The sequence below is a fragment of the Asterias rubens genome, chromosome 17 (assembly GCF_902459465.1).
Source record: "Asterias rubens chromosome 17, eAstRub1.3, whole genome shotgun sequence".
In the NCBI taxonomy this organism is placed as follows: domain Eukaryota; kingdom Metazoa; phylum Echinodermata; class Asteroidea; order Forcipulatida; family Asteriidae; genus Asterias; species Asterias rubens.
The window spans coordinates 12,548,800-12,572,892 of NC_047078.1; the positions used below are offsets into that span (position 1 = coordinate 12,548,800).

The 24,093-nt window shown below is 40.3% G+C and overlaps 2 protein-coding genes and 1 long non-coding RNA gene across 3 annotated transcripts; all 3 read right to left on the minus strand.

Annotated features, from left to right (window-relative positions):
* Window positions 1–42: 42 nt before the first annotated feature.
* LOC117301317 lies at window positions 43–7,278 on the minus strand. Its single transcript, XR_004520287.1, has 6 exons — window positions 7,078–7,278; window positions 5,513–5,705; window positions 4,055–4,171; window positions 3,133–3,246; window positions 1,719–2,015; window positions 43–123 (listed from the first exon to the last, which is right to left on the minus strand). It is a non-coding gene; the product is annotated as an uncharacterized LOC117301317 (long non-coding RNA).
* A 2,995-nt stretch (window positions 7,279–10,273) lies between these two features.
* Window positions 10,274–12,145, minus strand: LOC117301287. Its single transcript, XM_033785174.1, has 5 exons — window positions 12,061–12,145; window positions 11,631–11,774; window positions 11,299–11,323; window positions 11,128–11,171; window positions 10,274–10,387 (listed from the first exon to the last, which is right to left on the minus strand). The coding sequence occupies exons 1-5, from the start codon at window positions 12,101–12,103 to the stop codon at window positions 10,275–10,277; spliced, it is 369 nt and encodes a 122-aa protein (XP_033641065.1). The 5' UTR covers window positions 12,104–12,145; the 3' UTR covers window position 10,274.
* A 63-nt stretch (window positions 12,146–12,208) lies between these two features.
* LOC117301826 (neural cell adhesion molecule 1-like) lies at window positions 12,209–18,412 on the minus strand (the record flags this gene model as incomplete). The annotated part of the gene is made up of 9 exons (XM_033785824.1): window positions 18,364–18,412; window positions 17,466–17,606; window positions 16,493–16,816; window positions 15,463–15,792; window positions 15,015–15,326; window positions 13,723–14,055; window positions 13,230–13,514; window positions 12,905–12,928; window positions 12,209–12,333 (listed from the first exon to the last, which is right to left on the minus strand). Coding segments are annotated over exons 1-9 (1,923 nt in total), but the record flags the coding sequence as incomplete, so codon positions are not given.
* Window positions 18,413–24,093: the final 5,681 nt, after the last annotated feature.

The following is a 24,093-nucleotide window of genomic DNA, read 5'->3' on the forward strand; positions in this document are numbered from 1 at the left end:
GGCCACAGTTTGTAGTTCTAAATGATACACAATTATTCCAAATATCTTAGGTAGAGGTGAATGTGAAGTCTCTTCACTACTCATTGGGTTGTCTTCATCAGGGTTGGACAGGACCGTCATAATCTGCAAGCGTAACAAAATCATCACTAAGTATTTACAAATAATATTATTGATAATATTTAAAGGAACACGTTGCCCTGGAGCGGTCGAGTTGGTCTTTGAAAAGTGTTTGTAACCATTTGTTATAAAATACATGTGGTTGGAAAAATATGTATTTGTAAGTAGAATACAATGATCCACACAAATATGCCTGGAAATTGTGTGGTTTTCCTTTTCCCTCGTCGACTAACACGGTCGGCAACTTTTTGGGAGTCAAATTTTTGACTCCCATAAATGGACGACCGTGTTAGTTCGCAAAGCAAAAGGAAAACCACGCAATTTCGAGGCATATTTGTGTGGATCATTATATTCTACTTTTAAAACATCTTTCCAACCATATGCATTTCATAACAAACAGTTACAAATGCTTTTTATAGGCCAACTCGTCCGGTCCAAGGCAAAGTTTTTTAATCATATAACAAAAACCTGGTGAGGTATCAATATATATTTGGTTTGTGGAACACCATGTGTGTATCTACTTGCCAGGTAGAGTTTGTTCTAAGAGAACTATCTTTCTGTATTTTACTACCGCAGTAGAGTAGATTTATTGGATGTTCGGGAGACTTCTTAGTTCTGAAAAAAACTTTCCAGCTTTTTAACTACTACCCAAGTGGAAGGTATAGAAAATTAGCTGGGACTACTTTAGCTTATAGGATTGTAATTAACTGCACTATCGTGGAGTCAGTTCTTGAATGGACCGTTCCGGCTTTCCACTAAGCTCCGCCCACCACGCACGTGAGCAAGACACGTGTACGAGCACTCCCAATGACATTCTGCACGATTCTGCCGCGCGTGCCAAATATACGCGCATGCATGACCGACTTTGTCCGACCACAATCATTGCTGTGATTGGTCAAATGGATGAACGCGCACAGTTTGATTGACAGGCCGGATCGGTTACTTGCTTGGTCTCAACAGTTCGACTAGCTTGCTCTAGTCATCGTCTAAGGACAAACTCTACCTGGTAAGTAGATACAATCATGGTGTTACCGCAAACCAAATATATAAGAATAAATTAATTGAAACATTTTGATTAAATGCACTAGACACTATTGGTAATTACTTGAACCAATTGTTAGCATAAATCTCACTTGGTAGTGTCATGGCCGAGCGGTTAAGAGCACCGGATTCAAGCACTGGTGTTTGATCAGCAGGGTGTGGGTTTGGATCCCGGTCGTGACACTAGCTACATAAAATTGTGGAGGTAGTGCTTTCTGCTCTACCGGCCAGGCTTTGAATTGATGATACCGAAGCCTACATTCGTATGGACTGTGAAAGGGGTAACCCTGTTTCATCCCTAGGAGTAGGTGGCAACGACCTCTGGAAAATAAAATTGTAGCCCACACCTTGAAATGGCCTTCAGGCCTTGTGTGTCAGGCGACTTGCTTAAAAATCTTTTTTTTTTAAAGCTGTTGATAGTATAAAACATTGTGAGAAACATCTTTCAAACCATGCAATTAATGACAAACAGGTTCAAACGCTTTTCATAGACCAACTCGACCGATCCAAGGCAACGTGTTCCTTTAACGAAATGAAGGGCAACTTAAATAAGCACCTACCTCTTCCGTACTTCTTGCCTGCGAGATAAACTCCGTAGAGAATCATTCCATATTCACCTCTAGTTCATTATACAACACTTTGAACTCAATCTCGATCTCACCAAGTCGTCTGATCTCATCACAGAGCGTTAACGCCCGATCCACTGGGTCGTTGCTCGCTCTGGCTATGTATGCCTCGCTCGCGAGACCTTTGTATATCTCCATCGTGGCGACGGATCGCTGGAAACTGTCTGTAGAGGCGGTGTTAACGGCCGCGTCGCGGGCTCATGGGATGCGTGCACCAGCTTCTAGGAATAGCTGTATGAATTATGAAAATTTAAAAAAGGCCTTAGCAATACGTCAAGTTGTAAGCAAAGGGGGCATTTTGGGCAATATTGGGGGAGGGATGTTAGTTCACCCCAAAGAACTTCTTTAAAAACATGAACAAGAATTAATAATAAATCTGGATTCTCATAAAGCGCTCATATCTGTCACTCATGTGACGCTCAAGGGGCTTAAACGTTTGAACTATGAGATCTAATGTACTCTTTTTACATAGCACTATGTAATGGTTTACAAGGTGCTCTGGCGCAATGTGCTACCAATCAAACCAGGAACACCGCAACAAACCCATTCTCTCTTCGGTAAGTGCACTGGGTTCTTTGATGTGCGTTACATAACAGACAAGACCAATGGCTGTACGTCCCATCCGAAGGCATAGCATAGTGGTTAAGTGTCTTGCATTTAGGACACAGGTGTCACGACAGGGACTCGAACCCACACTCTGCTGATCAGAAACACCTGGAGCTTGAGTCTGGTGTCTCAACCGCTAGGCCATGACACGTCTCTCTACTCACATGGCCTTAAGCCCTGCTCATACTTCCTGCGAATGCAAATGTGATGGCAATACGAATGTTGACGTCACAAACTCGCAATGAAATTCGCACTGAGTTGAGTTGTGCTCAACTCTCTTGCGAATATCACAGCGAAAGAGGAGTTGTGACGTCAAATTCACATCAAATTTGCATCGCATTCACAATTGCAGGAAGTATCAACCGGGCTTTAGCTGGGAATCGAACAAAGAACACAGTGGTGAGAGGCAAGTGCTTTACACACAAGTCCCTCCCCCAGGGGTGAGAGTCATTATTACTGTAACAAGTCTGAAACTTGGATACAAATTCAAAGGTATGTTGAAATGATGCCATTTCTATTGTTTGCTAACCCCTGGGGTTATAGATTCCAAGGAGCTTTTGGAAACAGTATCCAAAGCAATAGAGGGGTAGATCAATAAGCAGGATTTCTTTATTTGTGGATAAAAATATTGCCTGATTTTCTTCACCAGGCCGACATAAAAAGTCTGAATTCAGCCAAAAGTCTGAATAATCTCATCCCTGCTCCCCCCAACCTTCTAGCCGAGTGGAGAAATCTGTCTTACCTTCACCATCTGGAAATTATTTCTTTGAGCAGCGAGAATGATTGGATTGATGTAAGGATGGAAGTCATCATTGGAGCAACGGCAGTCAATAATCTGTCGACCCTCTGCATAATCCTTCAAACAAATTATCAAATCAATTTTGAAATAATTTGGAGTTAAGGGTTTGGGTACTTTTGATATGACACAAAACACAAAATGTCCACAGATTTACATAAGACTAAAGGACGAGTCACACTGCAGGGATAATGATAAGGATAACGCAAATTGAACGCATTCTATTGGTTGAATTGCTCCGCGCAGAATAAGCACCAGCTCATTCAACCAACAGAATGTGTTCTCTTTGCGTCGTGATTGTTATCGCTGCAGTGTGACTCTGCCTACACGATTTAGATACATTAAATAGAGGTAGAAAGCTTCCCTAAAAATAAATATTATTTCTGAGGTTTTCAAGCAATGAGTAGAACAATTTCACACAAAAATAATATTTTGTTCAAGTGAGACAAAATTGATTTAAGCATGTTCAACAGATTTACTCACCTGAACACATTGCTCCGTGAGTTTCACGTTTTTTTCTCAAAATCTTGACAACTAATGAAGCTGAAACTTCATTCATGTCATGGCCAAAAACAAAAGGTATCAAGACCCTTTAAAGGCACTGGACACATTTGGTAATTGTCGAAGACCAGTATTCTCACTTGGTGTATCCCAACATATGCGTCAAATAACAAACCTGTGAAAAGTTTTCCTCAATTGGTCATCAAAGTTGCAAGAGAATAACATAAGAAAAAACTCCCTTGTTGCACAACTTTGTGTGCTTTCAGAAGCACAATATTAGGCTTTCCAAGGGTAAAAATTCAAAAATCAGACCAGATAAGCGACAAAAGTTTGGAAGCGAAAAGATCCAATTTACAAATTTACATACCCTTGACTTGTTAGCAACATCGCACAGAATCCTGACAGCTTCCCCGAAGTTGTGCTCCACAGCTCTCAAGAGAATCCTTTATTTGGACGTTGTGTTCAAGAAGCAGGTATATAACAGCTGCATAAAAATAAATACTAAGAAATGATTCACAAGTCCAGTGCTCGCGCGCGCGTGCTTTGCGGGAAATAGTACCCGAGCGGGCACTAGTCTTTGAAAATAGTGCCCGGTTACAGCGCCCTCTCTTGACTTGAACCGAGAACAGCATGCTACAAAACTTCCTTTCTTTTGTAGATTTCTGTTCTTATTTGACAAGTAAGATCAAGCTGTGTTATAAAACACATATAAATTGACTGACATAACTCGGTAACTAGTGTATGTCTATTCCCCCTTGGGCCTATGAGTGACCAGAAGAGAGGCCTATTTCCCTTGGCCTTCAGCCTCAGGAAATAGGTCCCTCTTCTGGTCATTCAAAGTCCCTCAGGAGAATAGACGTACACTAGTTACCTCATTGCCAGTCAATATGTGTATATTAGTCATGTTATGAGTATTAAATACACTGGACACTATTGGTTATTGTCAAAGACCAGTCTTCTCACTTGATCTCAACATGCACAGAGTAATAAACCTGTGAAAACTTTAACTCAATTGGTCGTCAAAGTTGTGAGATAATAATGTTTGGATTGTAAGCAAACAACAGCTGAATACCAGTAACAAGCAGTATGCAACAAATGGAAACTTGGTTGGTAATCCTGTTTTTTTTTTTATCAATGAAGAAATTTCATGGGAAGCAAATTTGTGTGCTTAGCAGGTAGCTTAATTTGGCCCAGGGGACTGAAGAGTTGATAGGAGATCAGAGATTTCAGTATAAAGCCGACAGCTTTGTACATGTAGGGCCCTGACTCTAATCCTCAGCACTACAGTTGGTTGGTCTAGATTGGTGTTCACCCTACTCCCTACATGGGCTAGGTCCGTCCATTTACTTTTGTCATAACTGAACACACAAACTGAAAGCAGCCCCAGCTCAGTTGTACCAGGGGACGATTTCGTCCAGCACTTTTGTATAGACGATGTGACCTATGCTTCATTCAAACCGCCCTCTGTTGACAAAACACTGGTCACGTCATATTTCGCTGGGCACGCGTAGTCATGGTAAGATTGCCAGTCATGGTAAGATTGCGTTATACTTTCTAGCTGGCTGCCAAAACACAAAGGTTTTGCCCGGCGGTACGCGCGCGAATCACGATATGGTTTTCGAGTGACATCAGAGGTCACATCGTCTACATGTATACATGTAGCAATCAATTTAGACTGCACTTATTTTGTGCACACTGAATGCCAAACATTGAGTAGCAAATCCTGTTTTTGGAGAAGCAACATGCTGTGAAGCATTTTGCTCAGCTATAAAAGGGAAATCGTTCCCTGCATACCTTCTACACCACTGCACAGTCATTTACTCACCCAGGTTTCCATTTGCTATCGCTATGTGGAGTGCAGAGCGCCCATTAGCATCGACGCTGTCTATATCCATGCTATGCTTGGCACTGTTCTCTAGACTGTCCTTGATGCCCTTGACGTCTCCAGTTCGGGCGGCTAAGAAATACCTTTCTCGAGCAACCACTGGTGGCAATGTCTCCTCCATGATGTCTTGTATCTGTGAATAACAAATGACAAAAAATAGTCGCCCTGAATTTGTTACTTCATAAACATGACAAAAGCGGTGGACAGGGCTGTACATGTAGCTAGACCAGTTTGAGTTGGGCCATTTTTGCAAGTGCAAGCTTCAGGTTTGATGCCAGTTTCAAATATAATTTTGTTACAGGGCCATGCAACAAATTGAATGGCCTTTTGACCCTGTTTTTTCTCTGCGACATTTGATACTTCTTATCATTAGTTGTATCTCAGATCATCAATAATTTGTGGACAATAATTTGAAATCTGTACTGTGCGGCACATTTTTTGTGCTCAGAATGACGGGCTAAAGTTGTGAGTCCTGGGCAGTCTCGCCCAACACCGCCCACCGTGGCTACCACTGGCGCTGGATGATATCACAATAATACCGCAATAAAATGATATTAACAAAGGCCTTGATTTGCACAGAGGCCTTGGATGCCATTTCCTCTGTTGCCCCTGGTCCTGGCCTGGATGCACTTTTAAAAGTTTTGATGGAATTTGAGATATCCCTGTTTTTAAAAATTAGTGAAAAAGTGGTGGCGCCATCTGGAAAGTTATCCCTGACAGCACCTAGCCCGTAAATATACTCACTGCATATTTTTTTTTTATAGGCGTCTGTTTTTGTTTATTTTTTTTTTTATACTACAACATACTGTCAGCAAGTTTGTTAAAGGAACACGTTGCTTTGGATCGGTCGAGTTGGTCTTTGAAAAGCGCTTCCATTTGTTATAAAATGCATCATTAGAAAGGTGTTTTAAAAGTAGAATACAATGATCCACACACATTTGCCTCAAAATTGCGTGGTTTTCCTTTTACCTTGCAAACTAACATGGTGGCCATTTATGGGAGTCAAAAATCTGACTCCCATAAATGGCCGACCGTGTTTGTCGACGAGGTAAAAGGAAAACCATGCAATTTCGAGTGATGCTTGTGTGGATCATTATATTCTACTTTGAAAATATCTTTCTAATCATAAAGCATTTTATAACAAATGAATACAAACGCTTTTCAAAGACCAACTCGACCGATCCAAGGCAACGCGTTCCTTTAAAGAAGTTCAATGAAAAAGTGCATGTACAAAAATGACACTGACAGTGCTATACATGGTGTCATGGGTTTCTGATAGTGATAGTATAACACTACAGGAAAATTGTTTACAATCAAAAACTAATAAAATGATTTTTTTTTTTAACAAGAAACTTGCACTTCATCATGTGTTTAAATCTTAGAAAGAAGTTTTGTGTCTTTACTGAGCTGAGGAGAGTATGTTTTGCAACAAAAAACTACAACTTTACAAGTACAACTGATGAAAAACTCCAAACTGTTCTGTTCACTATTGTTGATTAACTTACTACACTGGAAGCTGGAGCTTTGTAGCACTAGCGCAGCTCTGAGGAGGGAGGCAAAAGCTCTCGCATCTCAGTTTCCTGACGAAGTGTCCACCCCAAAAGCACCTCAGTATTCTCTCTGTACTATAATAAATGTCAATTCGAATACTTTACCGCTTCCACAACATTTTATAGGAAGAGTGCAGAATGAAGAAAGAGGACACTTAAAAGTTGGTTCATGTTCGTCTGCAAATGGATTGTAAATACCGCCCTCTATTGACTGAAAGGGTCCAATGGCTTTAATACACATCGGTGAAAAGGTAAAAACCAATAATGTTGGGATTTTTGTTTGGCGGGGGTTTAAATAAACTTATGCTTAATGATTACAATAATGCCAGCATAAACTTTTTTATTTTGAGTAGTGCACAACAATTTGTAAGAATTCAAAGAACTTATTTCTGTATTTATTATAACGCACTCGTTAATATACAACAACGCACTCGTTAACGAGAATTACGGATTTATTTTAAACACATGTCGTGACACGGCGAAACGCGCGGATACAAGGGTGGGTTTTCCCGTTATTTTCTCCCGACTCCGATGACCGATTAAGCCCAAATTTTCACAGGTCTGTTATTTGATATAGAAGTTGTGACACACGAAGAAAGAAAGAACAAAACGTAAACAAAATTTGAAGTTAAAGGCAGTGGGCACTATTGGTAATTACTCCAAATAATTATTAGCATAAAACCTTACTTGGTAACGACTAATGGGGAGCTGTAGATATTATAAAACATTGTGAGAAACAGCTCCCGCTGAAGTAACACAATTTTTGAGAAAGAAGTAATGTTCCAAAAGTTTTATTTCGAGACCTCAGAATTAGATTTTGAGGTCTCGAAATCAAGCACCTGAAAGCACACATCTTTGTGTGACAAGGGTGTTTTTTTATTATTATTATATTACAGGTTTATTATATTGTGCATATGTTGAGATACAAAGTGAACAGACTGGTCTTTGACAATAACCAATAGTGTCCAGTGTCTTTAACAAACAATAAACAGGCCTAAAGTTACGTTCCCGGCCAATATCAGCAAAAGGTCATTGCATTTCTTTTACAGCGACGCATTCAAGACTGCACTTCGACAATTTGTAAGGTGAATTTCTACTATCTATTTAGTATGACAATTAATTGATGAAATTGAATGGTTGACCAGTTCTTGTTGCTGGCTTTATCGAAATTGAATGAGTCTTGCAGCCTTATGTAATTGAGTGATCTAAGTTGACCAGTGAAGGCTGAACTGATGAAATTGAATTACTCCTTTTGACTGTTGAATGCTGATTCAACGGTGCATTAGTTTTCAAACGAAATTGAATGTCATTGTGTGTTAGAATGAATTAGGCTTTTTTAGGTATTGTGGAAACTACAGCAGTGCACTGTTTGGCTCGGGTGTATGCCAACAAAGAAACCAAAACCAGTGCCTTTTTTTTTTATACCACACCTTAAAATGGCCGATGGATTTTTTTTAAATGGGCGGGAAAACCTATTATAATATAGGTTTTCTCGGTCAATTTCGGAAAATGAGCAGCCAATTTAACCACCAAGCAAAATCGAATGCTACTCAAAAGGGTCAATCGATTTTGTTTTGGGATGAGTCAAAATGTAATGTTGCGTCATTCGAATTAACGAAATAATCATTCAATTTAACAATTATTCATCAATGCAGCATTCAAATTCGCAGACGCTTCTTGAGGCGTGTGTGTCACGAAAAAGAATGACGCTACGCTAAATTGAACAGAGTGCTAAAGGAATTTGACTCGACCCAAAACGAAATTGAATGGCCGAATTCTGAATTTGAAACGCAGAAACAACTGGAGCGGCAAAACAGCTTAAATTCGAACGCATGAAAATGAAATTGACTGCTCATTTGCCGAATTTGACCAAGAAAACCTATATATAGTAAAAAATGTACAGCCCTAAAATATTTTGAAACGGCATGACCAAATAAAACGCAAAACCTAACAAATCAAGTGTCGAGGTTTGTTTTCTGTAGATGTCATTAACTACTTGTTTTTCTTCAAGGATCTTGAAAATACATTATGTACATGACGTCATCTAAATAGAGTGCCCTCAGCTAGAGGTCAAAAGAAGCGGGTTTCTTATTGGCCCATCCTGCGCGTTGTACGTAAGTAGCTGCGCGTTCCGATTGGTTCATCACCGTTTTACCTCTAAGATGGCGAAATGATGACGTCATTGCATAATTTAGGGTGCGTTCGTTTAGCTTCCCTGTATCGACCCCGCGGTGCTCACTCGGGTGAGCCCCCTGACAAGAGCTTATCGACGATAACTCACCCTCTCGTGGTGGTGACGTCATGCACCTGGGGCCAATCCAAACTGTGACCCACTCACAAGCTGGGCACAAGGGGCAGAACCGGGTGAGCCCCTGGAATGACGTCAAAGCTACTCGAACGTACCGGGGGGGCAGACACCAGGGTCGACCCAGGGTAGCTAATCGAACGCACCCATAATAAGGATCAATACTCAGGTATAATAAAGATCAAAGTATTGTCCATACGGGGAAAACATTTCAAGATCTCAATAGACTAGAGATCATCAATGGAAAAAACGAAGACGGGTTAAACTATTGCGCTTCGTGGAGACTTGAATGCCGCTGTGATAGGAGATACTGTCTCATCATGCGGTGAACTGTGTACAAACTATTTGTAATGGGACCATAGACTAGACTTATCCCCTGTCAGAAATCTCCCCCAACCTGTGCCGCAATAGCTTCATTTTGACGGCCGATATATAAAGTGACCTTTTACACGAGAACGGGACTTGAATCAAGTCTAATGGGGACGGCCGCCTCGCTGTTAAAGCTTACTCCCACTTCACTTTTTGCATAAAAAAATAATCGCGTGCGAGTTTACTGATCCAGTCATACCGCCCTCTTGACCCTTTGGTTCACAGTTTAAGATGTTCGACTGGGCCCCTGTCTTTACCCGCAAGGATAAGGACAATGTACCTGCTATTCAGTTCAATTGGATATCATTGGATCCACGTGCACAGTGACATGAGCTAGCTTTCCATAGATGCCAAAACAGTACACTCAGGTCACGTCCGCCATAGAATTTGACCGAGTATGAATATAGGTCAAAGGTGAATGTATACGCCGGCTGGACGGCAGGTCTCTGGCGTTATTCGCGCGCCTCGAAGTGTGACGTCAGATGTTCCGACTAGGCGCCCCTAGATCACGCGGGAATTCCACACTGGTGCTTGGTAGGTTGGCATGTCCAAGTTCCTCGCTGGATGGTTGGGTGGGCAGAACGTCCAGTTCTAGTTAAAGATCAATATTATTAAATTTAATTGTGTTCTCACAAGGTTAGAGGCCTTCTAGGACTCTGGGAGGTACAAGTAAATTACAATTTAATATTACATGATTGTGTAACTTTCACTGGTAAACAAAATACTTTTATGGGGTTTTCATTCCTTGTTCTCTCCATGGGTATTTCTATACTGATTAAAGGCAGTGGACACTATTGGTAGTTACTCAAAATAACTATTAGCATAAAAACTTACTTGGTAACGAGTAATGGAGAGCTGTTGATGTGAGAAACGGCTCCCTCGTAACGTAGTTTTCGAGACAGAAGTAATTTTCCACGAATTTGATTTCGAGACCTCAGAATTTGATTTTTAGGTCTCGAAATCAAGCATCTGAAAGCACACAACTTTGTGTGACAAGGGTGCTTTTTCTTTCATTATTATATCGCAATTGAGCTCATTTCACAGGTTTGTTATTTTATGCATAATTGCGATACACCAAGTGAGAAGACTGGTCTTTGACAATTACCAATAATGTCCAATGCCTTTAAGTAAGCTTTTCTGAGAATCCTTGCTTTCGTTCACACCAGTAATAAATTAAATTTAATTAAATAGAAGGAGCAAAGACACATACAACATTCCAGTACACGAATGTAATTTTGCATGTTTGATTTTACCCCGATGATGATGTTTAAATGTAAATAAGAAGACTTTCCTTGCTCTTTGTGCTATGAGTCCAAACAATTAATCCTTACCGGTTGTATCTTGACACCGTTTATTTCGCTCCTTTAGAAATGATCTACAAGTAATAGATATTGATAAAATTGAAAACAAAATTACAAACTTGAGCATTGTCTAAATGATTACATAAACAAATTAATGTAAAAGCCTTTTTACGTCAAATTTACAAACAAAACTGTACTCACTCTCTTGAGGGCGGCCGTCCGTACTCTGAAATTATAAAGATTAACAAAATATTAACAACATAATCATTGGCAAATTGTTTTAAGAGTATTGCTGGAAATGTAAAGAAATGTGGTGAACTAAACATCATCGTATCTGTTGTCTGACACTGAAACTAAGTGCAGCGTGAAACTCCAAAAGTGAAGTGGCCTTTTAAATACCTCAAAAGTATTTTTTAACCAAGTTTTACATGATTGTCCAAGTATTTTTAATGTACAACATTTTGAAGTAATTTATTTTGACCCTTGAATAACATCAATATCAATTTACCCCCACATCAATCCAAACCTATTACCTTTTATTTGATGTCGACGTTCTCTTCTTAACAGTGCAACCAACACAACTATACATATCACAGCCAGCAGAACGATGCTAACGACAGCGCCAATGAAAACCGCGTAACTTACACAATGCTGTAGTGAAAGGTCCGTCTTCGTTACTTGAATAATATAGAGGGGAAATAATGTTAGTATCGGAGTCTTTAGCGCACGTATCTACCAAACAAGGTACTCAAGGCACTGAGTATATACACAATTTCAGTTTTCCTTTAGTTTGCGATCCAGCGTCGGCCATTTCTGGAGTCAAGTTTTTGACTCCATAAAATGTCCGACTGTGCGGCACCTAAATTTTGGGCTCGGGCTACATTTAGGTGCCGCACAGCCGACCGTGTTAACATTATTATACCTAAATGAAAGAAGACAATCAAATAAACATTTAAACCCTACCGTCCTGAACTCCAATCGAATCGCTGCAAACGAGACCAATCATTTGACAAAACCTTGCACGAACGTCGACATCCCTGGAAGCAGCCCGTTTGTTGCGATTGTTTGGGCACTGCTCTGATAATATCACCTCACGATTAACCCCTACACAATCTCCACAATCTGTCCAGTCTAAGATGCCTTCATACTTCACCTCCAACTGAATGCATTCACCATTGCCTCTCAACCCACCTATGTTGACTGTGCCCTTGCTCTTGCTGTACTCTATGGTAAAACCTAAAGACAGGATCGTACAGACGTTATACAACCATGAACATAATATTAAATGCAGTGGACACTATTGGTAATTACTCAAAATAACTATTATCATAAAACCTTCCGTGGTAACGAGTAATGGGGAGAGGTTGATAGTATAAAACATTCTGAGAAACGGCTCCCTCTGAAGTAAAGTAGTTTTTAAGAAAGAAGTAATTTTTCACGAATTTGATTTCGAGACCTCATGTTTAGAATTTGATGTCTCGAAATCAAGCATCTGAAAGCACACAACTTCGTGTGACAAGGGTGTGACGACAAGGGTGTCTTTTTCTTTCATTAGTATCTCCCAACTTCACGAACAATTGAGTTCAAATTTTCACAAATTTGTTATTTTATGCATATGTTGAGAAGAATGGTCTTTGACAATTACCAATAGTGTCCATTGTCTTTTAAAGAACTGTCTAATGGTTCCGACATCTTAGGTTTTCTTCCCTCATCACTTCTCATCATATTTGTGTTGCTTTAAACTATAGGCCTACCTGAACGTAAACCCATATTGTACGGACATTATGTGAAAAAAACAATCACTTACCTAAAGCCGAGCTTGGTACACCAGCTGTTAAAAGGAAACAAAATGTAAGGAGTTAATTTGTGAATAAAGTAACATAATGATTTTCTTCTTTTGATCAGAGAGAAAGATAAATCACTGTACGGAAAATATAGCTTTGTAATGTGATTTCCTTATATACCGTGCGATACTGTTTCCCGGAGAAACCCTCACCTGGTTTTAAACGGCAGTTAAAGAACGAGTCACTACTCTTTTATTCCCATTCATAAATGCCCTTTTTGACTAAAAGGCGTAATAAAGTAAGAAACTCTGTAAAACTTTTCCGTTTTCCAAGACAATCATAACTTACGCAATGTGTATTCCAGAATGCTGCCAGGACTTGGATTTCTCCCCACGTCATTCTCAGCATAGACCTTGATCTCATACTCCGTGAATGACTCGAGACCAGTCACGTTGTATGTAGTCACCCCTCCTTCAATCTTATCGCTTAATGTCTCTGAGGAGTCTGCAGTCTTCTCATGGCTGACATGAAACCACTGAACCTCACCACCATCATAACCAGCTGACCATCGCACTGCTATTGAGCTTGAAGTACGGCCTGTCATTACGACACCAGTTGGCACGTTTGGTCTTCCTAAACAAAGAAACAGAAACAACGAAATTTGAGTCAAACATTAAAGCATGTTCGGTAATACAGAACGGGATTGGTAGAGCTGACAAAAATGTTTGCCATTTTACAATCTCTACAGCCATGTTTGAAACCAGGTACTGTGTTTTTATGAAGCCAATTTAACCCCCACCCCCCCCCCAAAAAAAAAAGAACATTGAGAATGAAATCTTACTTGTTCCATTGACAATGATTTCATGTGAGTCTGGTTGTCCAATGTTATTGTTGCTGTTGCAGATATACACTCCATAGTCCACCTGAGGGTCCACTTCCCAGATGCTCAGTGTACTGGTGGTCACATCTCCAACAGTCATTTCAGCATCAGATGTTGTATATGATACCACCATGTACTTGTTATCATTTCCACCATTGATGATATCTGTATTGTTCGGATCAGCCCAAGTGATGATAGGTGCGGGGTTGCCCTTGGCAATGCAGGTCAGGTTTGCTGTAAGACCACCCCTGATACTGACTTTAGATTGGTGCTTGTTGGTGATGTTAGTCTCATCTGGTGGCAAAACAAAATAGGGTGCGTTCGATTAGCTTCCCTGTGTCTACCCCGCCGGTGCTCTCTCGGGTGAGCCCCTGACAAGAGCTAAACGAACGATCACTCACCCTCTCTTGGGGCTGACCCGGTTGTGAGCCCCTGGAAGGACGTCAAAGCTATTCGAACGTACCAGGGCAGACCGGGGTCGACCCGAGGAAGCTAATCGAACGCACCCATTCATGTACATGGACAGTCTTCACCAGTAAAGTCTCGAGGGTGGGGCTGGTTCAATTGGAGGGTTCAAAATGTCCCCCACCCCCCCCCCCTCAACCCCCCCCCCCACCCCCTCCCCAAGGAATATGGGGCAGCAGGCAATGTCAGCTGTGGAATCAGGCATTCTTGGAATCAGAAATTAATCTGAAATGCCGGTGCATGAAAAGGGAAATGTAGATTTGAGAGTGCTTGTTTAAGTTTCCATCACTCTGTCTTTACTTTGTTATGTCGGTGTACTTAATAGTGGCTTTGTATGCAGCGCTCAATATTAAACACCCAGTGACGTAGTGACGCTCATGGCGCTTCAACGTTCAGTATTTTCCTGCAAGGTGTGGGACTATATTTATGAGACCGCCTCCTTTACATAGCAACAATTGTGTACAAGGTACAATATGCTGCTGATCAAACCAAGAACAACGGGGCAAGCCACTTCTCTTTACGACAGGTGCACTGGCTTCCTCAGAACACACGGGACCAACGGCGTTACGTCTCATCCGAAGGGCGAAGCATCATGGTCAAGTGTCTCGCTAATGGACACAAGTGTCACGGCTGGGACTCGAAGCCACACTCTTCTGGTCAGATACACCAGAGTTCGGTGCTCTTAACCGCTAGACCACGACATGCCACAATAGTTGATATAGCTTAATTATTATTAAATTGCATTTCCGAAATAATGTGGGATAACACTGGATCATGTAAATACCTACATTGGACATTGACAGGACCCCATGTTTTCTCTGGTGTTGAAGTCCATGAGGCTCTACTCGCAGTGCACGTAATGAAGTGTGTGTTGTCTTGCCTCTTAGGGGTAAAGTCAAGCCGACTGATAAACAAGAAACGTTCACTGGTTCTCGATATGACTGCTGTAGTATCAGGTTGGTTCTCTATAGGAGTGCCTTCATTAGACCACGCCAAGTACCAGTCATCAGGATATCCCAAGTCTGCAGTGCATGTCAGTCTAGTTTCCACATTCTCAACCATTATAAGACTACCTGATATAACAGGGATGTCAGGTGGACCTGCGTAAAAAAAAAAAAAAAGTTTCAGCGGCATACATTTTCAGATTTATGTCTTCAGTTTTATATTTAACATGAGAAAAGCAAATGTTATTTTTAGGAACAATTTATGTCCCTGTTGGCCACACGTTATACACACCATCAACAACTAGGGTGAGATCAGCAGCTGGGTACGGCGTCGTTGACTCATTGGTCTTTGCTTCACATTTCACTCGCTGTTTGTGGTAGTTTCTCTGTGGAACAAATACCCAGTTCTCCGTGGTATTCACCAATCCATCCCCTTCTGTGGTTCGGTCCTCAGTTTCCTCTATTACACCGTTACGATACACGGCGATGGTTGCAGCAGGTCTGGAACCCTGAACCGTACATGTCAAAGTATGTTCTTCACCCTGGTTTACGGTCAGATTACCTCCAGGAACCAGATCATTACCGGCGTAAGACAGCGAGACTGAGGATTCTTTTGGCGGAACTACACGACAAAAAGAAGAAAAGAACAAGTGTTAAAGAGTAGTTTCGAGAAAGAAGTAATTTTCGGCGAATTTGATTTCGAGACCCCGGAATTAGATTTTGAGGTCTCGAAATAAAGCATCTATAAGCACACAACTTCGTGAGATAAGGGTGTTTTTTTCTTTTCATCGTTAGCCTATCTCGCAACTTCGACGACCAATTGAGCTCAAATTTTCACAGGTTTTTTTATTTTATGCAAGTTGAGATACAACCAAGTGAAAAGATTGGTCTTTGACAATTACCAAATAGTGTCCACTGTCAGTAATGGCTCCGTACCTGTGTGTGTGTGTCTGTGTTTGAGTGTAAAAGTACATGAACAGAAGTTGGAAAACAAATCATATCAAATTATTGTAAGAGCAGAAAGCAGGTAAGAATAACATTTCTAAGTATGTGTGTTACCTTCCTAGTAATTTTTATATTTTTTTATCAAACTTCTCCAAAGAAAAAATGCAACATCCATGTATTTCTACCATCTTCATTATTATGGACCTTATGCATTGACGTCATCCAGTCGCCATCTTAGAGGTAAAACGGTGACGATCGATCGAAACCCACATGTGTACGCGCGGCGCACAGGATTGGCCAATGAACAACCTCCTTTTGACCTCTATGTGAGGGCGCGCTATTGAAATGACGTCATGTGTATAAGGTCTATCCCTTACCTTTAACATCAAGCGTTACATTGATGCTTATTCCTGGGCTATCATCGTTTGTTGCTTGACACTTTAACATTTCTCCATGATTGATCCAAGTAGCTGTCAATGTAGCTATACTCCTACTTGTGATCAATCCATATGTACCATTGACATCCTCATTACCATCAGGGGTCAAGGGTAGACTTCCCACAGTCCAAGAGAAGTTTGCTGCTGGGTTGATGTCTGGCACTTGGCATGTATACTGACGATGTTCACCCTCCACTAGGTTTGATATCCCATTAGGTGGATAGATCCCAGTTGAATCAGATAGATGTATGATTGTGGGGAGTACTTAAACAAAAACAAAGCAGGTTTTGTGTTCATTGCATTAAAGGCAGTGGACACTATTGGTGGTTACTCATTAGCATAAAACCTTACTTGGTAACGAGTAATGGATAGCTGTTGATGGCATAAAACATTGCGAGAAGAGGCTCCCTCTGAAGTAATGTGGTTTTCGAGAAACAAGTAATTTTCCACGAATTTGATTCTGAGACCTCGGATTTAGAATTTGAGGTCTCGAAATCAAGCATCTGCTGAAAGCACACAACTTTGTGTTCAAGGGTGTTCAATGTTCTTTCAATGTTATCTCGCAACTTTGACAACCGATTGAGCTCAAGTTTTAACAGGTTTGTTGTTTTATGCATAATATGCAAGTTGAGATACAGCAAGTGAGAAGAATGGTCTTTGACAATTACCAATAGTGCCCGGTGTCTTTAGAACACCCATAGTTCGAGTTACTTTGACAACATACGAGTTAAAGCTGGTGTTAATGTGTTTATTGGGGCTGACGAATATTTCAACCACAGTCTTGATTAGGATGTCCCAGTTATGTTCATGGTTTTCAAAGAATATGTGTGTGAGACTCTCAGTAATAACATGAATATGAAGATTTGTTCTCATTATTTATTTTGCACACAAAAAGTAGCGGCCCACAACTTACCAGGGTCGCCTATGGCGGCAACAATAGGCCTTTTCACACTGTCAAAAATCTCAGGGTCGGAACCGGTTCCTAACCGGAGATTTTGTTCAGCCTGTTTGGCTCCTGACTCCAGAGTCGTTGTGAGTTCTTGACCATTGCAAACTGAACAAAGAGACAAGCATTTGTTTGTTTAAATAATGCTCATATTATTCATGTTAGATATACCCCAAGAAAAAAAGAGATTCGATTTTCTCGATCACATATTATTTTGATTATTATTTGTTTATCATATTGCTTATCGATGGGAAAATTATTCTCGTTCGCCGTCTTAACAGACATGACCACATTATGGGTGCGTTTGATTAGCTTCCCTGGGTCTACCCCGCGGTGCTCACCCGGGTGAGCCCCTGACAAGAGCTAATCGAACGATCACCTCACCCTCTCGTAGTGCCGTAATGCACCTCGGGCCAGCCGTAGCCCGTTCAACAAGCAGGGCACTGGGGGCTGACCCGGGTGGGCCCCTAGAATGACGTCAAAGCTATTCGAACGTTGTGCAGACCGGGGTCGACCCAGGGAAGCTAATCGACGCACCAAACAGTTGTAATATCGCTTGTTTAATTGGATGCGTTTGATTAGCTTCCCTGTGTCGACCCCGCGGTGCTCACTCGGGTGAGCCCCTGACAAGAGCTAAACGAACGATAACAATCGCCTTCTCGATGTGACGTCATGCACCTCGGGTTACCCCAAAGTGACCCACCCACTCCACAACTTTGTAAATAGCAAAGAAACTAATTTTGTTAAACCTTAGTTAATTGTTTATTCATACTACACTCTTCAAAACACATATTTTAGTGACAAAAGCTTTATTTTGACAAAATACCACTTCCGTGTGACTTTGAGAAGCCTGTGTTACCTATACCTGCATCAAAGATAACACATATCATAACGAGTGTTGGCCACGCCTCCATCTTAAGATGCTATACCAGTCTATGATGCAATCAACTTACTTTGAACTTCAAGCTAAAAAACAGGACAAAGTGTAAAGTAATAATAGTAGTTTAAAACAACTGGAAGATAATTAAACAAAGGATGAAATGAGTGTTCATTTAATACAAAAACCCTCGTTTTGACGGTCGTGTTACTTCACAATGTATTATACTATCAACAGCTCCCCATTACTCGTTACCATGAAGTAATTTTTTATGTTAACAATTATTTTGAGTAATAACCAATAGTGTCCAGTGCCTTTAATCCTCTGCTCACGATCCCATCATCCCGTATATCCCGATATTGAACCCGGTCTACAATGTAGGCTGTTAATAACACGGCATGTCTTTGGTATCAAAAGACATGCTGTCATTAGGTGTGTTCGATTAGCTTCCCAGGGTCGACCCCAATCTACCCGGGTCGACCCCGATCTTCCCCCGGTACGTTCGAACAGCTTTGACGTCATTCCAGGGGCTCACCCGGGTCAGCCTTAGTGCCCTGCTTGTGGTTTGGGGTGGCCCGAGGTGCATGACGTCACCACGACAGGACGAGCGTGAACGTTGCTCTATGGGCTCACCCGAATGAGCACCGCGGGTTCGACACAGGGAAGCCAATCTAACGCACCCATAATAACAATCAACATCACGTCTGTGACTTTTCAGAAGTCTTTCAGCCCTATATAGCTTGCTACCCGGATCGGAGGCGGATTAAAATTGTTACAGTGTGAAACGGCTTGAAAAAATATCCCCGGCTCGGAACCGGTTCCGACCCCGAGATTTTGGACAGTATGGAAAGGCCTATAATGTCTATTGATGCCGTATCGTAAAAACTATTATAATAGAGCTGAGTGAAATAATGCCCCAAATGAGGCCTACATTTTTTATCAAAGTTCGTTACAAAAAAACATTAAACTGCCTTCAACTTACCGAAAAGTTGTCAGCGAGTAGTTGGAGTCAAACTGACATAAGGAAAGTTCATCGTTTCCTTCTGGATCCGAAATGCGTTGTTTAAGCAGGCAAAGCTTGTTTGTGGCGCAGTGAGGGGCGTCTAGTACATAGGTCCCATTACACTATAGCCTTGATCGTGCTTCCGCAGCCGGCCGCGACCGGCATAATCCGCTTCCCCTCCGAATTCCACATAGGCATACTTGTTTTTGTTAATATTATATGCCCCACTTGTACTTTGTACTTGTATTTGGGTCTAGTCAACTTAGCAAAACAAAAATGGCTTGACCTAGATAAAATTTAAACAGAAACGATTTTTTTTTTTGCAAACAGTCTCTTCAAACCCTCATAAACAAACATATCAAAAAAGTAGAAAAAAGTAAGCAGGGGAAATGTGCATAATTTGCATAAATTTAAAATTATCGTTTTCGCCTCTATTTACACTAATGTATGTATACACATACGCACTGATAGATAGTAAAAGTTATATAATTACAAAATGTCTCTTGAAACCCTCCAAAACAAAGTATCAAAAAAGTAGAAAAGAGGAATTATACGGAAAATATGCATTATTTGCATAAATTAATTGTTGCCGATTCGCCCCTATTTCCACTAGTGTGTGTGCACACGCCCTGATAGTTGCAGACCTGATATCATTGTCACATCAAATTTTCATACAAATGTATTTTGAAACCAGATAACCCTCACAAATAAAGTATCAAAACATATTCAAAGCATCAAAGGTGCCAATAAATGTTGACTACATTCGTTAAATTAAAGTTTGATGTGAAAATTATATTATTGTCCTACTATTAGGGTGTATGCGGACAAACGAAAGTGAGTAAAAGCGCAAAAAGGCAATTTTTAATTTATGCTTATTACGCATATTTCCCCTGATAACTTGTTTCTACTTTTTTTGATAGGCCTATGTTGTTTAGGAGGGTTTGAAAAGAATGTTGCAAAAAAAAACATTTCTGTTGCAATGTCGTCTATAGGTCAAACCACAGATTGGCTATAGACCAAATTATATCCTCCTTATTGAGCCCATATCCAATCATTCATGGGGAGACCGATCTTTCTCACATGCTGCCCCCCCCCCCCCCCCCCCCTTTAAGGGTACAGCCGTCGGTTTCACAAAACTCTTCCTAACTTAAGACTAATCTTAGGACTTAGGACGAGTCCCAACCCAGCACTGTAGCATGCAGACCTTAAGATTAATCCTAAGTTAGGACGAGTTACTTGTCGTAACTCGAGATAAGACGAGTCCCAACTCTTTGTGAAATCGACCCCTAGTATACAAACAAATAAAATGTGAACAAATATTGGAAACATTATTTCGTTCCCTCAAAATAATAATAACCATTTAGCCACTGGACCGCCCAGCCACCTAAAGCGATACACTGTATTATGCGGTAGGAGGAAACCTCGCTATAGCTTTTGTTTGTAGAAAATAAGAAACATCAAAATAAAACCAGGTAGTCAATAGTATGCCTACGCATTGGTGAATCCATCTAGTTGTTTATAGATCATTATTAATTTATCTCTTCATAGTTGACTTGACGAAGCTAATGATGATGAAATAATTTAGCACTTACCCAACAAAACGCTTATTAGTGAACACAAAGGAAACTGTATTTATCATTAATGGTGATATTGTCGAAAACTTATGCCTTCGCAAATAATCAGCATTGAGCCAGATAAAAGCCTTGAAAAGCTATTGTATCCATTTTATCATTATACAAAAATAATCGCCATAAATATTACCGTAGGGATTTTTATTGTTCCCCAATGAGGACTTGTACAAATATTACCGAAAGGGTCAAAAATTGTGCGTTTAATTATAAATAATAAGCCTTGGCTATCTTTAAAAAAATTGAACTACGATTTCAGTAAAGTTACTGCAAGAATCTTGAAAAGAAAAACAACATTATTTCGGCAAACTCGGGCGGTGCAGGGACTAGAGGGTTATAGGCAATGTAATTTTATTCCCACCAAGTATCATTCCTCCACTCAGAAGGATTTCGTTCCCCGGAAATACTGTTTCGTTTCCTCGAGAAACTGTTTTGGAGGGAACAGTAATTATAGTATTCAAGGAAATAAAATACCTTCCCTTTTTGTGTGTCTGAAATTATTTATTCTTTGTCGGCCATTTGTTTTTTGTCGGTCACTTTGGTACGACAGGACAGGTACAAACAAATTTTTACATGTAGGCTTATGCCATATCGTTCCCCTTTCGATCTATCGATTCAGAAAAAATATTAAGATTGCGTTCGCACTTTAAAAGTTTGTAAATGGTTTTCTTGTCTGCCGTGATTTTGACGGGAAAAAATCCCTTAAAGACACTGCCGTCGATTTCACAAAGAGTGAGGACTCGTCTTATCTCGAGAGTTAGGACGAGTAACTCGTCCTAACTTAGGATTAATCTTAAGGTCTGCATGCTACAGTGCAGGGTTGGGACTCGTCCCAAGTCCTAAGATTAATCCGAACTTAGGAAGAGTTTTGTGAAATCGACGGCTGGACACTATTTAAAAAAAACTCTTCCTAACTTAAGACTAATCTTAAGACTTATCTTAGGACTTAGGACCAGTCCCAACACTGCACTGTAGCATGCAGACCTTCAGATTAATCCTAAGATAAGACGAGTCCTAACTCTTTGTGAAATCGACCCCTCTTCTCACTTGGTGTATCTCAACATGTGCACAAAATAATAAACCTGTGAAAATATAAGCTCATTGGTTGTCGAAGTTGCGATATAATAATGACAGAAAAACACCCTTGTCACACGAAGTCGTGTGCTTTGATTTCGAGACCTCAAAATCTAAATCTGAGGTATTGAAATCAAATTCGTAGAAAATAACTTCTTTCTCGAAATCTACCGTTACTTCAGAGGGAGTCTTTTTTATTATATCGACAGCTCTCCGTTACTCGGTACCAAGAACATTTCTATGCTAACAATTATTTTGGATTAATAAAAATAAATTACCAATAGTGTCCACTGCCTTTAAACAATGAATTGTTCGATTTCTACTAAAGATTCCCTCAAACAATACTGACATAAATCGCCGGGGTCCTACAAATCCCAGAAAAGAAAAACGAGGGGAACATCACAGAAATGAAATCCAAACGTAAACCATTTTGTTTTTAATAAATCCAGTTATGCTTTAAATAAAGTATAATATTTTCAGTTCTATATTAACATATAAATGTGGTAGCACAAGGATGGAAAAGGGAGCAAATTTAAAAGAAACCTTAATTCGAAATGCTAACAAGTTACACTCGGGGCTTGGATACGTTTTGCATACATGAGTCGCAGCTCAAAATGATACACTGACGTCTTTTGTAATCAAGTAGTTTCCGTGGATGAATATTTAACAAGTCGAACAAGGATGGGAAGGTGGGGTCAAAGCAATACAATATATAAAAGGGGAGCCACTTAGAGAAAACATTATGTGACTATCAAAGACATACTTATATAATACTATTAAGTTATACTAAATGACTGAATAATACTCTGAGTGAGCCCATGATTTTATTACAAGACGAATTCAGGAGCAATATAGACTTTATCCAAGGCGCACGCGGCGGCACTCAGATGTCAAACGCACGAAAAAAAAGAGCAGCTAATCCTTTTTTCATGTCTGACATTTCGTGTGACATCTGGGGGTGCCGCGTGCGCCTTGACTAAAGGCTAACAAGCACCTGGGATCGATTTCACAGAGTTAGGGTAGAAAATATTAAAAACGTAAGGCTAGTCCTAAGTTAAGACAGTCTTAACTCTTTGTGGAATCCACCCCTGGATTAAACATTCGTAGACTTGCCCAGTCCCTCTACCGGTGACTTCTACAAAAACTAGAAAAGTAATAAAAACCATGAAAGTCTAAATAAACGTCCAGAAAATCCGCTGACAAAACACAATAGGCCTATACACAAACATCAAATTTGATCACAGGCTGGTAGAAAGCTATGTTTATAGATAACTATGGATTGAACAAACTTGACTCAGTCAACAAACCTTTATTTACTGTAACAATAATTCAATAAATAAACCATTTTAGAGAAAACATTTGGGTTCATTGTTCACCAAGGTGTCTGTTCAATTTCACTCACACAAAATACTGAGTTTACAGTGTTCTATTAATCGTTAAGCTAACACTAATTACATCATGGGATTAAATGGATCCCATATTTATTACAAAAATAACAAGTTGTAGGTGTTCTTTTTATAAACTCCCCAACAACATTTTTAAATACAAGACAAAATAAAACAGTTCTTAAAACTAATATTACCTACAGTTCGCTTGCCACTTTCAACAAATATAAATTTAATTAAACCAACCCAAGGGCACAATAGAAATATATTTTAGCTTTTAAGTCCACTGCCAAAAATGTACCAAATATCAAACTTGAAGCTTTGAGAAAAACACAAATATAGAAAACAAAGTTACTAGTGTTGAAGTTCAAACTTAAGGTCAACAGGCAGTAGATTTAGCATGGTGTATGTACCATATGAGACTAGACTTGTGGACAAGTCGTTATGGTTTGCCGTGATGAGATAGTAGAGTTCTGGCGGTGCTCTTGCGAGATCATGGCTCTCGCGAGAAATGCTGGTTGCCAATTTCTACTCCCCTTTTAATGGGACCGTAGTCATGTGAGCAGTAGTCTCGCGGGGCCATCAGTCTTGCGAGAATACCGCGGGAATCGTGGGGAGGTTCGGAATG